Source organism: Tenrec ecaudatus, chromosome 7, assembly GCF_050624435.1.
Source record: "Tenrec ecaudatus isolate mTenEca1 chromosome 7, mTenEca1.hap1, whole genome shotgun sequence".
NCBI lineage: Eukaryota > Metazoa > Chordata > Mammalia > Afrosoricida > Tenrecidae > Tenrec > Tenrec ecaudatus.
Window position 1 is genome coordinate 23,722,760 of NC_134536.1, and position 17,421 is coordinate 23,740,180.

Sequence of the window (17,421 nt, forward strand, 5' to 3'; positions counted from 1 at the left end):
GTTGAGAACAGGTCTGCAGGGACTGGATGCTTTTCTGCTCTCCCATCTGGTTTCCCACTTCGGAGGCCACCCTGCCCAGGGACGCCCCACGATCATGCCTCATTCCAGTGTTTGATCCCGCCAGATCTCACTCTAAGCTCCATCCACCAACCTGGACTTTACCGTGATAGTTATAACTAACATGATATTTGGCTCTGTTTTTCACACTTTCTTATCTTACACCAGTCCAGTAGAGTCCAAAAACTAAGAAGAGCACTCTCAATGAGACAGACGGACACAATGGATGGATCAATGTGCTGAAGCACAGCAGCCAGAGTGAGAACAATGCAGAAAAACACTGTTTCCTAGAGGATCTGCTAGGATCTACTTACTGGTGCCAGTAAGTGGAGCTGTAAGTTAGCTCTACCTGGATGGTACGTAACGCCACCACCAGAATCTCAAAAATTCCCCCAAATAGTCTGACTAAACTAAAAAGAGATGGCGTAGGCAGAATTTTCATGTCTATCCAAGTAAGTGGTAATAAACACAACAATGATCAATCAGAACAATAGTAGATAACAATTGTGGAGTGGCTTGAACCCTTGGTGATAGCTAACAGTTTCAATCAACTACTAACCTAAAGGTCAGCAGTTTGAAGCCACACCAACCCCAAAGGGGAAAAAAAAAACCTCATGATCTGTAATAAAAGATTACAGCCCAGAAAGTCTAATTTCTCCTCCATATGTCAGAGTTGACCTTCTGGCCACTGGCCTGGTCTTGGTTTAGTTCTGTGTGTGTTTATCATGAGACACTGTGTTAAGCACTGCATATGACAACTTCAAAAAATACATTACTCTTAGTATTCCTAACTTATGGAAGAGGAAACGGAGACACACAAAGATTAAGTAACTTGACATCACTGCGAAGGAGCCAGTGTGTAAACCGAGGCAGCTTCACTTGACTGACACTACTGAATGTCACGCTGTACCACTCCTTTCTGAGACGTACTTCCTATACGGAGCCTTACAACAGGAACCATACACCGTCTTCTTTTTTAAATACCCAAACAATAATGAACACTTTAACATAATTTGCTGTGTCCACATTGGAACAACAGAGCTGAGGAGGAGGAGTACAGCACCCGGTCTTTGGTCAAACAAAGCCAATCTGTGCGGAAGAACAGCCCCACGGGTCAGTGTAGGGACACGGCCTACCAGCCCATGACACTGTCATGCAAATAATACATTTATATGAACTGTGTTCCCTCACACTCCTGTCCACAGCAGAGTCCCTTTGGAAAATTGCCCTGTGTGGATTCACTAGGTCCACCTCCTTGCTTCCCATTCTGTCTCTTCAAGCCTATCAAACTTCATTCCCTTCAATGCTCTCAAATGTTTGCCTTAAGTAAAAAATAGGGATCAGGCAAAAATATTCATGATAATAGTAACTGGACTGAATACACCCTTTGGTCTTATTGTGCTGAAAGACACAAGACAACGCTTGCCACAGGAGCCATGGCCGTAATGTGCAGACGAGAGCAGTGTGGAGGGCATTCATAGTGTTACGCAGCTGTCAGCACTACCAAGGGCCACAAAATTTTCATCCCCCAGGTGGGAATCTCTCACCCATTAAGTAGTTCTCCATCTCCTTTCCCTTGTCCCTGGTAACCAATAATCCATCCCCATGGACTGATCTCTTGTGAATATTTCACAAGGCAGGAGCTCACACAAGCCCTTTTTGTATGACTTAGAAAGATGGTTTTGAAGGTTCCGTCGTGCTGCAGCGTGTTTCTGCGGTCCATTCCTGTTGACAGCTGAATACTATTTCGCTGGGTGCAGATCCTGCACCACATCTGCTCGTGCATCCTGTAGATGGGCATTTGTTTCCATCTCTTGCCTATTGCTGAACAGTGGCTGCATGGACATTTGTGTATAGTTTTTTGCTGGAACACCTGTTTTCAATTTGGGGCCAGTATATACCTTGGAGTGGAATAGTTGGGCCATATGGTAATTCTATGCGTAACTTATTGGGGAACTGCCAAACGGCTTTACATGGCAGCTGCACCATTTTACACTCCCACCGGCAACGTAAGTGGGTTCCAATTTTTCCACATCCTCACCAACACTTGTTATTCCGCCCCACCCCCATCAAGGATGACTGTTCTGACAGTGTGAAGTGACATCACACTGTGCTTTCAATCTGCATTTCCCTAGTCACATGACAATGAGCATCCTTTTGGGGGATGGGGGTGGGGGGGTGTTATTTCTTCTGGTTTTGAAATGCTCTCTGCCCTTGCCTCTCAACAATACTGCCTTCTCCTGGTTCTCTTCCTTCTGCAGCGGCAGCCAGTCCCTTTCGTGGCTCTTCTGCTGACTTCACTTGCTCCCTAGGAAGAAGGGCTTTCCAGGGATCTTTACTTTGTCCTCTTCTCATTCTTCAATTCTTGTTAGCTGCTACTTCAAACTGGCTCACTCCTCCCTGCATCTGTCTATTTCACCTGCAGCCTCCTTTGAAAGAGCGCATCTCCATCCAAGGGTTCTGATTATCTGCCCCGGATGTTTCAGCTGGACCTCCACAAAGCCAACTAGGTACCTCATCTTTGCTAGCATTCGAAAGGGTCCCCTTGCCTATATGACATGTTCACCGCAGCTCAGTAGGAGGGACATTTCCAGAGCTCAGCCTTAAAGGCGATTCCTGCGAGATTCCAGTAGTCTCTCGAGGGCCAGGGGAATGGAGGCAGTGGCACCCAGATGTTCCATAAGCCATCGTTCACCCCTCTCTCGAGACGCCATCTTTCCCCCTTTCCACCACGAGCAACTTTTAATTTTATTCAGCCTATGCTTAACTTGTTGGGGAACTGCCAAGCTGCTTTACACAGCAGCCACCCCATTCCAGTACTTCTAAAACCTTCCCTAGAAACAGTGCTATTTCAACTCTCCTGCTCGGACACCCTTCCCCACCTGCTTTCCGGTCCATGGTGGGAGTAAGTATACATCCTTCAAGACTCAGCTCTAAGGACCCCCTTTGATGAAGCCTTGGATGGCCTTCTCAAGTAATCGTGCCTTCCTTTTGGTCCTACCTTAACCCGCAAAGAACCAGGAACCCCTGCAGGTGTGCTGAGCAACACCTGAAGCACGGAAGTAGGTTCTCACTGGTGTTCGACTGAGTGCCTGCATCTCATGAGGTGGGCGATGAGCAGGAACACCATCACAATGAATTCATTATCACATTTTATTGGGACAGTCTGACCTGACTTGTATCTTGATGCAGAAGCCTACTGGCACAAGCTTATTGTGTCAGCCTCTAAACAGAAATTAATTTATTAATTAAGCAATATGCCTGCTACAGTTTATCTCTCTGAGGTTTCAAGAAAAGTATGACTTGATGGGCTTAGGCAGTAACTTCAAAGAAGAGGCAAAAGATGTTGTGTGTGTGTATGTAATTTTCCATCTGGAATGATCTGTTTATAATATAGGTCTTCATTAAATTCTACTTGGTAAAAAACATATCATCTAAACCCCCACCCAGAACCCGAGAAACATGTATACAGTCTTCACCCGAGCCAACCTGGTGGCTTTTAGCTTCCCAGATTGTTGGCTTTGCCTCACTCAGTAAATGCTTTTCATTTTGTTAACCTTTTCAATCCTGTTATTTATTTATGTTTATAGGGAAGAGAAAGTCCCAACACAATGGAATTAAGCCAACTGAAATGCCAAGTTTTAAACAAGTATAAAAATATTCTCTCCCTGCACAAGATTTCCTAATTTTCCTCCTTTATCGGTAGGAGAGACTAGTTGGGTCATGGGTGAGAGTTCCAAACAGGGACTCTCTACAGACGTGTCTCTACCTATGTATTCTGTGCTAGTCTCTTCCTCAACTGTGAAGAACTGCACAGGGAATAGGAGACCCACACATAACATTTCAGCAAAAAACCGAAAAAGCATTCAACACTAACCAAAGATTTTAGCTCTCTCTAAACTTAAAACAAAAAAGATGCTACCAAGTTCATTTGGACTCATGGGAACTCCATGGGGTGACTGAATGGAGCTTTGCTCTGCATGGTTTTCAGTGGTTGATTTTTTTAGAAGCAAGTCATCTAGCCTATTTTCTGAGGCACCTCTGGGTTGTCCTGAATCTCCAACCTTTAGGTTAGAAACCAAGTGGTCTGCCCATGAATAACACCCAGAACTCCTTTAGCATTACCCACCACTGCCATGGCAAGTGGATTTCCACTCATAATTACATTAGCTCGGGTTTCTAGGCCTATAAATCTTACCAGACACAAACAACCTCACCATCTCTCACAGAGCAATCTCCAGGTTTCAACCTCCAACCTTGCCGTTAACAGCCCAAGGTCTAAGCCACAGTGGCACCAGGGCTCTCTTAGCATTAGTTCTGTGAAACTTAGAAATCAGCAGAAATAGATCAAATGGGCCTACCCCCACCCCACCCCCCTTTTTCCATGAAATCCTAAACTAGAGGCTACACTGGACAAATTTATATAAATTAAGGGACAGTCAAACTATCCCATTCAATCTTCACAACAACCCTGTGGATTAAATATTTATATTTTGATTTCGCCATCTGATGATGTTAAGGTTGCTTACTTAAGTGCTGCTACTTTTCAAAGGCTCCTGAACATTAAAAGACGCTGACGTAGGAACAAGTTCTGGATCTTCCTGCCAGCAGTGTTCTTTTGGACCTTTGCTCAGGAACACGCTCTTCTTAGTCTGTTTCCCTAACTCAATATGCAGTATGGAACTATATCCACCACCTGGTAAACACGACTCACAAGAACACTACTCATCTTGCCACTTCTGGGCAATGTTTGCATCTGGGCCTCAGTTCTTCATCATTGTACTTTACCCTCTCCAAAGAGACCTGGATTAACCCTTTCCCATCTTAGTGTCCAAAAGAGATATTTAATTTCTACATCCATCTTAGAATTGGACAGAAAGCAGCATGATGAAGCAAACCTTGTTTGTTGCCAAGAGTCAAAAAAGATCTGGATTCAAATCTTAGCTCGGCTCTTATTAGCTCACAAACTTGCCAAGTGCCTTATGTTCGGTAAGCCCCCACCCCCCTATCCTCCAAGAAGAAAAGGATTTTGCCTCCCACCCTACCAAGATTGTCTGAGTATTAAAGTAGCAGACGGAAGGATCCTCACAGGCCATGTGCTCAGTAATTAGCACAGGCTGGTAGTATTATGATTATTAGGTTTCAAGTGTTTGTGAGTCCTCAAATAGCTAGAAGAACACTTTGATTGTAAATGGAGACACCGCCATGGAGTAAATTTCAACTCAGAGCGGTTTCATAGGGCAGAGCAGAACTGTCCACAGTCTCCAAGGCTAGACTCTTTAGAGGAGCCAAAAACCACATTCTTCTCTCGAAGACCAGCGGGTGGGTTTGAACCTTTAACCTTCTGGCTAGCAACCATATATTTAACCACTACCATAGGGGGGCTCAAGACTAAAACTACTGCTTTAAAAATTGTTGGGGATTTCTCTCCCCCCCCCACGGTCACAGATGTCCCCCAACTACCACCACACCCCATTATTTTTATTAGGAAATTGACTAGTCTTACCTGATGCTAGCAGATTTTGCTTTTAAATCGTTCCATCTTTGGTTCATATCATCGAGTCGGTGTTGAAGCATAGTAGCTTCTTCAGAGTTTCCCAAAGCTTTTACCATCTTCTGTCTGTTTCCATCAATGCTTTTAAATATGTCATTGTGGGCATCAATTTCCGCCTGGATGTCCTAAACATTAAAAGAGCAAGGAGACAAGGCAAATGTTAGTTACATCAGTGTTAACGGTGTTACTTGGGATTTCAATACACAGCTTAATTGGTTCATATCCCACAGATGAGCTGTTTCTGGCAAAAACACATGTATGCCTTTCTATACTTTTTTTTACACTGAGACTAATAGTCCTTAAGTTTTCAGTAAGAAGCCCTGGTGTGCAGCGGAAACTAAAAGGTCATTGGCTCAAACCCAAGAGTGGTTCTCTGGGAGAAAAGACCTGGAGATGGACAACAGAAAAGTGGGTGAAGGGAGACATCGGGCAGTGTCAGATATGGCAAAATAACAATAATTTATAAATTATCAAGGGTTCATGAGGGAGGGGGAGAAGGGAGGGAGGGAAAAATCAGGAGCTGATATGAAGGGCTAAAGTAGAAAGCAAATGTTTTGAGAATGATGGCAACAAATGTACAAATGTGCTTGACACAATGATAAGAGTCACAATGAGCCCCAATAAAATGATTTTTTTTAAAAAGATTCCCTGAGAAGTCCTACGAGCAATTCTATGAGTTGGAATCGACTGAGCAAAACATAACAACAATAGCAACATAAAAGTCTTCTATAGACTCATCTTCTATTTCTTAAAAATGGAATGCAGTATAATCTAAATTTCTTTATTAATCATTTCATTGAGCTCTTACAAATCTTATAACAATCCATTATTCAATTGTATTAAGCACACTCGTACATATGTTGCCATGAATATTTTCAAAACATTTTCTTTTACTTGAGCCTTTGGCATCAGCTCCTCTTGAGCCCCTCGCTCCCCCACTCTCCAACCCTTGTGAATCTTTGCTCAATTATATATTATTGTTATTTTATGTTATTTCATGTCTTACATTGTCCATTGTCTCCCTTCACCCACATTTCATCCCCCTGGGGGAAGGCCTGTATTTTCAACCTTGTGATGGGTTATAATCTAAATTTTATGCATTAGCTAGTTGAATGCTAGCACTTCATTTTCTCCCATGTAACAGAAAAATCCTGTCTTTTTATAAAATAAGTTTGGGCATAGAATAAATGAGAATTATTAAAAATTAATACTAAAAACTGGCTCAGATATTTTGAGGACACATTACGGCAATCTGTAGCAAAAGCCTCACGACTCTTGGTGCCATCGCTCCTAGAAAGATTTCTGCAAAATTACGCTTCCCACACTGCTTGTTTTAAGTGTGAGAAAGTCGAAATTATGATACTATGTCAGTATCAAGCAACATTAAGTTTACAGAAGGAGAATACAAAACTAAAGAGGAAGATGTCACAACTTTTTAAAGCACCCGTTTAAATGGGCTCGTGTGTTCATATATAAGGGCACACACAAAAACACAAAACAAAAACATAACTGTAATTTTTATGTAAAGGAATTTTAAATTATTTTTCTTTTCACATTCTGGTGTATTTTAAAAACTCTTAAGATTTTTTACAAGATAAATATAATAAACTGAAAGAGTGAAAAAGAGGAGATTGTGTGGATTTTTTAAACTACTGATCCACATTGAGATTGTCAAGATAATTGCCTATATTAATTTGACAATCATCGCTTTGTGAATGAAATGAAAGCAACAGAAAGCATGCCAGCCATAAACACTACCACTAAATTTATTTACAAATAGAAACACAGACATCAGAGGTCATGAAAGTACAATATGAGCTTCCAAAGCTTAAATTGGTAATGGATATTAATTCGTTGCAGAAAAAACATACACACATAAATATTTATATTTCAAATAATAGTCTTTAATAAGAGAACATTAAATATGATTTTTTAAATCATTAGGGGCTCTGATAGTTCTTATAACATAGTTCTTATAACATTACATACATCAATTGTATCAAGCATATTTGTACATATGTTGCCATCATGATTTGTTAAACATTTACTTTCTATTTGAGCCCTTGGTATCAGTTCCTCTTTTTTCCTTCCCCACATACCCTGGTGACCCCTTGATAAATTATAAGTTATTATTGTTATCATATCTCACTTGGACTACTGTCTCCCTTCACCCACCTTTCTATTGTTCATCTCCATGGGGGCATGTGTGTGGGGGGGTGGATTATGGGTAGGTGATTGTAATTGGTTCCCCTTTCTTCCCCTCCTCTTCCAACCTTCCCCTACCCTCCTGGGATCACTGCTCCCATTTCTGTTCCTGAGGGGTTTATCGGACCTGGATAAATATATTTTTAATCCATGTCAAGTTTGCCTTTGTAGGACCTACTCTTCTTACATTTCTTGAATTCTACAAGGGTAATCATTCAATTTCTTAAGATATTCAGAATATCCGTCTTCATCAGAAGTGCACTACTGTTGCATTCCTCCTGAGACCAACATTTAGGGACCAAAAGTGATCCTTCTTCCATCTCCCACGGGCCCATACTAATTAGAAGACCCAGGGGAGGGTATTTTGCATCTCACAACTCCAATCAGCCTGTCAAACGGTGTCACTCACAGGAGGCTAAGCCGTAAGGTGCAGAGTTCTTGTTGTCTGGTTCTGATGAGACTGGCAGCACGCACGGGCCAAGTCTTGGAGATGGGAAGGCATACAGGCAGAGCTTAATGAACAGCTCTTGCAATGCGTAAGCTCCAAATTTACAAGCCTATTTGTCTGACTTGAATGATATAGTCAAGTAGGGTCTATCTGCCAAGTACAATCTGGATAATCAAAGAATCAGGTTTTCCAACTGAACAAACAACTCTGAGATGCTTCATTCTGTTTGCATTTCAGTAGCTGCTCTACCCTCTAATGGCACCAAATGGACATTAACAGGACAGTAGATCAGAGTCAGGTATCGACTTAATATTCTCGCTTTAGGCGACATTCTACTCAGAAAATGGCTATTTCACTATCATCTCAGTATGGGTTAATTCAAAAAGAAGTCCTCAAGTTACAGAGAAACGTTTGGCTTCAAGTTTCTTTAGTGTCATGTCCACAAACATAGGGTATGCTTTGGGAAGAAATAGTTTTTTTTATATCCTGAACTCCATTGCAGGCCATCCAAGGGATGTATTAAAAAGTCGACAGGTGATATTTGCAATGTTGTTCATCTTATGCGATATGTGTATAAAACAGCCCTCTTTCCCAAGAAGCTCCATGACATATAAGGCCTTGGCCTCAAATTTCCTGTATAGAGCTCCAAACATCTGTACCGTGGACCACACCTAAAATCACAAGGTCTCACAAGGCAACTTCAACTCAAAGCATCCTTTTATAGCCAAGGGAAACAGAAAGCCTGAAATCCACGAAGACCCAGAAAGAGTTTTCATTTCCCAAAACCCTTCCACAACGAAATCACAAAATGTGGATACTATGTGTACGAAGTAAATGGGGTTCGTCTCAAGTCAGTTTCCATGACCCATGGCACATCAGGCTGCTTACCTGGGGAGCCAATGATCACAAGCATTTCTAAAAAGTTTCTAGGGCTTTGTCACTGATCATACATGTACATCAGACTGTGAATTTCATTCCATAGAAAACCCGTCCAGGTTGAACATCCTCAGAAGGTAGGAAGAACATCCACAACCAGCAGGTGATTGAGGACACGGAGCGCGCCATAGATGACCGGTTTATGTAGCGCATTACTTATTTTGCCAAGCAAACCAGGAGATCCTGAAGACCCCCAAAAAATGACCTTGATTTTACTTCTGTATCCTCCATAGCCTTTATCTAAATGAGTCTAAAGAAAAATAGACACAGAGAGCTATGTGATTAAATGCACAGATGAATGTATGAATAAGTACAGCTTGGTTAAATGATTTATTAACCAATGTGCTATTGGGAGCCGGGGGGGAATCCACTGAGTTTGTCTCTGAAGGATTCTCTTGGAATCACCTTCCTGCAATGGACACTTCATGTAGAAAGTTTAAAAAGACAGACTGAGAACCATAGGGCTACATTCGTATATCAGTCTGTCTCTGGGTCTCAAAACATCCCTGATAGCCTAATAAGCAGATACTTACACTAATATCTAACATCACCGAGAGCCTAATATGCAGATACTTACAACCTGGATGACAGCGAGTCAATTCTTTTGGAAAGACGTATGACTTATTTTTGTTCAATCGCTTTCATTTAAAAACATTTCATCTGTGAACCTATGATCCTTTAGAAGTCCGGACTACAAAGTCCAGGCTGTGCTTCACGCCCATCCCACCTGCAACTAGAAACTGAGAGGTAAAGGCAGGGAATGAACTCCGCTCCTTCACAGGTCATTGTGAAATGACGTCCTGGCTTTGAAATCAGGATGCCAGCATGAGAGGCTGTCTGATTAGACCCGGATGAGCACAAAGGCCGGAATACAGTAGAGCTGCACAATCAGGATGCGCTCTTGCTCGTTTAATCCCTACAGCTTGTAGAGCTGGCCCGACTAAGGCTCACCTCTAACCCCTACAAGCCTCGCTGGGCATCAAACGGCACAAAATGGCAACTTGCCACCAGCTATTGAAATGGAATCCCATCCAGAGCTCGAAGCAATGATCTTCCCCGTAGTTAACGGAAGCCAGCCGGGTGCAGAGTAAGGCCATAGCAAGGAAGTCCAGCAGCTGAACTGACCTTTAGAAACAGGGCGAACGGCTTCACCTACAATGTACCTTCCAGCGATAAACACTGAAAGTAGAAAGTTTTAAAATGCTAGGGCTGCATTCATCTCTCTCTCCCTCTGAAAACATCACTGATAGAAAAATGTGCAGCTATTTATCTTCTCACTCCCACGGGCCAATTCTGACTCAGCGACTGTAAAACCGAGTGAACTGCTCCCATTAATTTATGAGGAAGGTATACACCTTTGGGGTTCAGAATGCCTCGTCTTTCTCTGGTGGGTACAAACTGGTGACTTTGTGGTCAGCAGCCAAATGCAGAAACCCACACCGCCATCAGTGTGTTGATATTTGGAATAGCTTTCCAAAAAAATGACAAGATCTCGCAGAAGTTCCAGATAAACCTTTACTCTTTTTTTTTTGTAAGTACGGTATATACTTGAATATAAGCCGACCCGAATATCAGCTGAGGCACCTATTTATATCACAGAAACTGCATTGAAAGTGTGCTGAAAAACTCAACTTCTCTACGAGTATATAGAGTAATACTTTCTCCCCAAGTCTTTTTACTCCCATAAAGAGTTATAGCCTCAGACACACACAGGGGCAGTTCTACCTACCCTGTCCTATACAGTCATGACCTAATGACAGGGAGGTGATTTTTTTTTACCAAGTTGATAATAAAGTACACAAGGGGAAATTTTATTTTCACAAAGGGAAATTTTTATCAATTGATCTATTTGTTTACTTGCTTACCTATTTACTTAATGGTGACTTTCAAATACCAAGTTAGGCCTTAAATGAATGCTTCCTCAATGACATAACCCATAGAGATGGTATGTGCAATCACTACAATACACTTCAGTCCTTTTTATTATGTTCCATAATCTACTAAGGATTTTAGTTATAAGAGTAGAAATGTTTCTTCAGATTTGGGAGGCAGAGCTGAGAGGAAACAGAATCAGAGACTACCACAGGAAACTCTCAACCAGTATTGATTCACTCTCTTTGGGCTGTTGACATATTGTGGTTTATCTTTGTGTCACATATTTACCTAACCCATGTTTTCTCTGACTCCTGTCCTGATAGGGAAGAAGGTTAGACACAACTTTCCTAACCGTGCCCCAAGGTGCATGCTAAATAAACAAAGTTAACCATTAGGGGAAAATGAATCCACTGTCCTTTCAAAAGTTTGGCCGGATTTCCTAGACAGTTCAGCATTGATTCTAGGCGCTCAGTAGGATTTCTACCTGAGTTGTAAATTTGGAAGGTAAGAATTCTTATTTTCAAAAAAGAAACAGCCAAATATTACCTGAGTAATGGTAATAAAACTCAAACCAAACTAAACCTAAGCCACTGCTGGAAAATCACTTATAGCTACTCATCAGGACCCTTTCTAGGACTTCTGAGGCTATAAATCTGTACAGAAGTGTCCACCTTCTCTCTTTCCTCTGGAGGCACTGTGGGTTTGAACTGCTGACCTTGCAGGACTACCAGGGCTCCTTTAAGCAATGACAGAAGAACTCAATGACATCATCAAAGTTCACCGGGCCTTCATTTACGTCATGTGCTTCTGAGGCCTTTTGTGAGACGTCAAGCGCAGTGAGGAATTGCAATTATTTGATGAGTTATTGAATTTATTCATTTCAATTCTTTAATTAATTATTCTGTGTCTCCCCCCACCCTTCCCTCCTAACAACTAATCTAATAGATTTTAACCTACAAGCAACAATGGAATCGAGTTTCAGTAGACAAGAGGAATTAGCGTCACCTCGTCTGGGACAAAATGTAGACATCAAGCGATTCCATGGGGCAGAGTCTATCTCAATTTCTCTCTGCTCCGGCACCCCGCCCAATGCCCGAGAAACAGATCCCGCACCACAAATACTTACTACCCATCAACTACAGGAAGAGACATTGCTACTAGAAGTTAACTGTGTCCTCTCCGAAGACACATATGTTTTAAAAATTAGATGCTGTAGACTGAGCGGTAAAGCACAACTTAAAATTGTGATTTTCGAAACCTCAATCATCCTGCGGGGATTAAGGGAAGTAAAGGAAATCTAACCTTTAATTGTTTCTCCTTAGGTTGTCACTCTGAGTAAAATCTTTCCAGAAGATTCACCAAGAAAATGGTACTATGCACACACACACACACACACACACACATACATACAACCCTCGCACACTTATGTCATCAACCATCTAGTAATATAATGACATAAGGATTTATAGAATAATAACTACATAAATAAAAGGCAACAGTCACTCAAAATGTCACTGAGCTACAGTTGCGCAGGACTCTATGAAATAAATAGACCCAAGACAATACAGAGTTAGAACTGGCTCAGGTGTGATAATATGTGGGTTGACAGTAAAGTCATCAGATACTTTCTTTATGAAGTATTTTCAAGGAAAAAATTATGGTAAGTCAAACTCGAACCAAACTCACTGCCATTGGGTCAATCCTGCCTCACAGCAACCCGATTGGTTGTAGATCTTTATGGGAGCAGAAAGCCTCGTCTTTCTCCTGCAGAGAAGTTAGTGGGTTCAAACTGCTGACCTTGTGGTCAGTAGCCCAACATATAATCCACTACACCACCAGGGTGTTAAGGGCAGGATAGTAATAAAATTAAATCACAGGTTGGATTGGGGAGACGTGATCTGATGAACCAACCCTCTGTGGATCCTGAATGGTGCAAGTGGAGATTGTTGGTGCATGTCTTGCTGTGTCTATTTTCACCAAAATACATACATAAATATAATTTACTGAAACTCAGTCAACTAGAGCATGAACTCTCATGCGTCCTGAGTACCTGGTCACAGCTGCTCACTCCACATCCCTGGGCTGGGTGCTAAGAACCTGCTTGATGACAGACATCTCATGCAGTAAGGTCAGAACCCACTGCCCGCACCCCTGAAAAGTCTCCCAAGTCTCCTCTCTAGACACCTCTCTGAAGTACACATACTTCACACCAGTTGGGGTTTCCTGATCTTTGGTAAATGATCACTTTGTGGAATCATAGAGAACACCAAGATTCCCAGAATTGCCTCTACATGAAACTAGAAACGAGGAACAACTGCAATTGGACCTTGTGCTGAGAAGCTAAAATCCCTGCATCCAGAATCTTGGAATGCGATAACTGAATTACACATATCACTCCTGTATGAATGGATGCTAGTAAAATCACAAGACCACATGATTTCTCGAAAAAAAAAAAAACCAACCCAGAAAATACATTTTACTTCTGTACACAAACTGCAACCTTTAACTTATGCCAAAGCTCTGCCTTCACCTTGGAAAATTCAACTATATATGACCAGCCCATGACTTTCCAGACCAGTCATCACCGGAGCTCCCCTTTCTCAGATGCCGACTTCAACACATTAATATTTGAGTCCACCATCCCAGTGATGGAGTCTACTTTGCATAGAGCCTACAGTGGCCTCAGCAACACAGCGAAATTACACGCATGCTGTGTTTGAAAAAGATATAGTGAATAATAATCATAATAGTAAACCATAGTGAATAAGAACAACAGCTCGCATGAAGATTCAACACTGTAAAGTTATTAAACTTTGTAGTCTAGTGAACAGTGGTTCAGGTCGTGGCCCCTTTGGGGGTCACCTGATTCATAACAGTAGCAAAATTACAGTTATGAAGTAGCAATTAAAATAATTTTATGGTGGGGGGTTCACCACAACATGAGGAACTGTATTAAAGAGTCATGGCATGAGGAAGGTTGAGAACCACTGCTCTAGAAACGGATGACTAAATAAAGAGAAAAAAGCATTTAAGCATCACAGAACCTGAAGCAAATTCTCGCTGCACATGGAAAGCCTGTTTTTCAGCTAATGCGGCATCACCTGGATTTGTTTTGCAGAGCTAAGTCTAGGTCTCTTCTGAGGGCGTAAAGCAACAGAGGGGAAGGTCTCACTGCCAGGGAGTCCATCCTAACTTGTACCAACCCTCCAGGGACTGGATGCCTACAGGGACTGGAGAGAATCGTCCCTGTGGGTTTCCAAGATTGTAGCCCTTTAGAAAGCCTCCTCTTTCTCTTGCGGGAGGAGCTGGTAGTTTCAAACTGCTGTCTTTGTAGTTAGTAGCTCAATGCCTAAGCCAGTGTGCCACCAGGGCTCCTCAGAGGGCAGGTGGACGGTTTCATTTAAGAGGTATGCGGTAGAGATACCTTTCCACAGTGCCAGATTATCTGGTAATGGATCCGTGCCCACAGGCTAAACATGTGAGACAGTTTTCATAAAAATTACACAAAGGACTTAATTTTTTAAAAATCTGAATTGGAAAAATACATTCATCTGTGACAACTTTGTAAAACTGAAATATGACAAAGAGATGAACTTTCACACTGATTTCTATAAAGGCAGTTAAATCTACCTGGGGGGCTTCGGGCTGTGAAATGGGACCCAGTGGCTTCTCTGAGTTTGGCCCTTATTTGCATGTACACCCCACAAATCCCAAAGCAAGGTCAACAAGGCCTTCTTCTATCAAGTCAACAACTCAAATAAGAATGAAAAATGTGGAACAGATAAGACGCTGGGAGGAAAACATGCTACCACCATGGGCAGAACATCTTGGCTGAGATCACTTAGCAGCCTCTGGCACCTGAATTGGCTCTTCAGACTACTAGCAGCAATTACAATACAAAAGTCCACAACTAATGTCTCTCAGGGGGGCTGAGTAATGAATTATTCATGTAACACATGCCCTACACCTTTTTTCAAAAGAAAAAAGGCAAATGGATATAAAACAAGCTAACAGAATCCTTTATGGCCATAAAGTTTGTCACCTGCTGTTCCCAGCTGCCATCAGGAGGACATTCTTTTTTCTCCCAGGCCCCTTGGAACTGGTGCCCAGGCTAAGGAGGAGCCAGCTTTTGGCCCCAGGAATTTAGAGACTTAAAGTATTCATTGCAAGAGGTCAGAGTCCACCCATGCTACAAGCGCAATCCGTCCTTACTGAAACCCTTGGGGAGTAACAGGGCAGGAAGGGAGGAGGGAACACAAGATCCAGGGAGGGGGGGGGGGGCACGACATTCTCTTTTCTACACACTTTCCACCACAACGTTCCCATCATCAGGAGGTTAGCAATGGCTCCAACTGTTTTGGAAAAGCTTTCAGATGCTTCTGAAGGCAAGGTCTTATGTCTTTTGTGATCTGTAAGAAAAAGGCCATCACTCATTAATGACGCCATAAAGTCTTGCTTACGGTATTTATGTTAGTAAAGAGCCATTCGGTATCCAAGGCGGGGACAGCCACTGCTCCCATCTTTAATGCCTGGAGAGAGGAACACACGCGGGGAGAGAGGACTCCAGGGGGTGGCACTGGCGAGCATCTCTCTCTCTCCCTCTCCCTCTCCCTCTCCCTCTCCCTCTCCCTCTCCCTCTCTCTCTCTCAAGAGTAGAGGGTGAAAGCGAATTTGGGTTGTAGCATTTGGCAGGTGAGACTCAAGGTGAGAGGATGCTATAGATAGTCTTCCTATGGAAAAAAGGCGGCCCGTGAAAAATTAATCCAAATAATAAAACCCACCCGCTCGCTACGCCCACCTGTGCACACAAGCACCCAGCATTTAAAACACCCACTCCAAGAAAAGGAAAGTTTGAGAGCGATGGGCCGACGCCCCTGGCAGGCACCTTCCCTGGCTCTGGGCTCACGCTGAGAAAGAGGGTGGACAGGACTGTCCAGCCCCTGCCCAGGACCTCAGACTCCAGCGGGCGGGAGAAGCCAGTGTCTGGGGTTGCCTCCGTTTTGTTCTCTTTTCTTCCACGTTGACTTTTGAGTTCAATTACCAGCCTGCTTGAGCACAAAGGATCGCCTTTCTGCCGGTGGGAAGCCTAACAGGCGACAGGTGTCATGAGAATCGCTCCAGGAAAGACTGCCTAGTTAATCTGCCTTCTACTTGAAAGAGTTTTGTTTGGGGATTTTTAAAAAAGATTTTTCAACGAAGCCAAAGCTTCCATCATGACAAAACTAGAGTCAATAGCATATCTGCCATCTAAAAGTAGCATTAAGAGAGAGAGAGAAGTACAGGAAGAAGGGGGGGTACATCCGAGAAATCTGTTTTCTCCATACCTTTTCAAAATTGGTCAGCAATTCCCGTAAGCTGAAGTTCAGACCAATCATCGTCCGGGAGCCCTTGAAGCCTACATCTTCCCGGCAAACTTCCTTCAGACAAACAGCGTTCCACTTCTACCGACTGTTCCCTTGCCCGGCTATACCTTCGAATCCTGAGGACAATCCTTTCCCACAAGCTGTGCCCTGGCGGCCCGGTCCATCCGCGGTGGCAGCTCTCCGCGCTGGGGCATCTTAGTCACCCCACCGTGTCCCCGTCCTCTCACGGGCTTCGGGGTGCCGGGGGAAGAGACCTGCCCGGGTGCTTTCTGGCAGCTGCATCCCACGAGGCTGGCATGTTCTCCTCTCCCTCTGGAAGGCTGCGGTCCCCGGCTCACCTCCCTAATGACCAGCAGGCCACAACCGCGCTCTCGTGGGCCTCCAGCTCAAAGTTTGTTCTCAATTACACAGGGGGGGGGGGGGAAGGGGGAGCTATATCCTGGAAAGTTGCGGGAGAAGGAGGGGGTATAAAAAAGAACCAAGTATTACCAACTTCCTCCACTCAGACTGGTTTCAGAAAGAAACAGAAGGAGGAGGGGGAAAAAAAACCGAAATAACTCCTGGGTAAAGAGCCAGTTTTCAAAGAGCACTGCTTACGTCGAGTTGGGAAGAGGGCACGCTCCTCTGAAGAAACACCAAAACATGGGGCAAGGGGCCACCCCTCCTCACTCTGCCAGACACCAGCAGCCCGTGTTGCTACAGTAACCACCAAGCTACTTTGGGTCCATCGCCCTAGGTCAGCCTGGCCTCAGGGATGATGTCAGCACGCAGAACCGAGTTGTTTACACATTGCTTCATCTGTCTGTGCAAAGTTCTAGCCGCAGATCTCTTGGTCACCCCCTCGGGGCTCGCAGCCAGGGGAGCCCCGCCAGCTCTGGGCAGCTCCTCCGGGTGATCTGACAGCAGTGTGGCAATCCACGTCTCTGCCCCCTCAGTTGGTTGGTTGTTTGAATCAGCATCCTCCTGGCCACCACCCCTCCCCG

The 17,421-nt window shown here is 43.5% G+C and overlaps 1 protein-coding gene across 5 annotated transcripts in view; it reads right to left on the minus strand.

Moving 5' to 3' along the window:
- UTRN (utrophin) overlaps positions 1-17,421 on the minus strand; it is a 593,146-nt gene that overhangs the window by 187,569 nt on the left and 388,156 nt on the right. For all 5 annotated transcript variants that reach the window (XM_075554433.1, XM_075554432.1, XM_075554428.1 and 2 more), the window contains exon 52: positions 5,564-5,736. In XM_075554433.1, the coding sequence (XP_075410548.1) occupies positions 5,564-5,736 (173 nt within the window). The remainder of the gene's footprint in view (positions 1-5,563; positions 5,737-17,421) is intronic.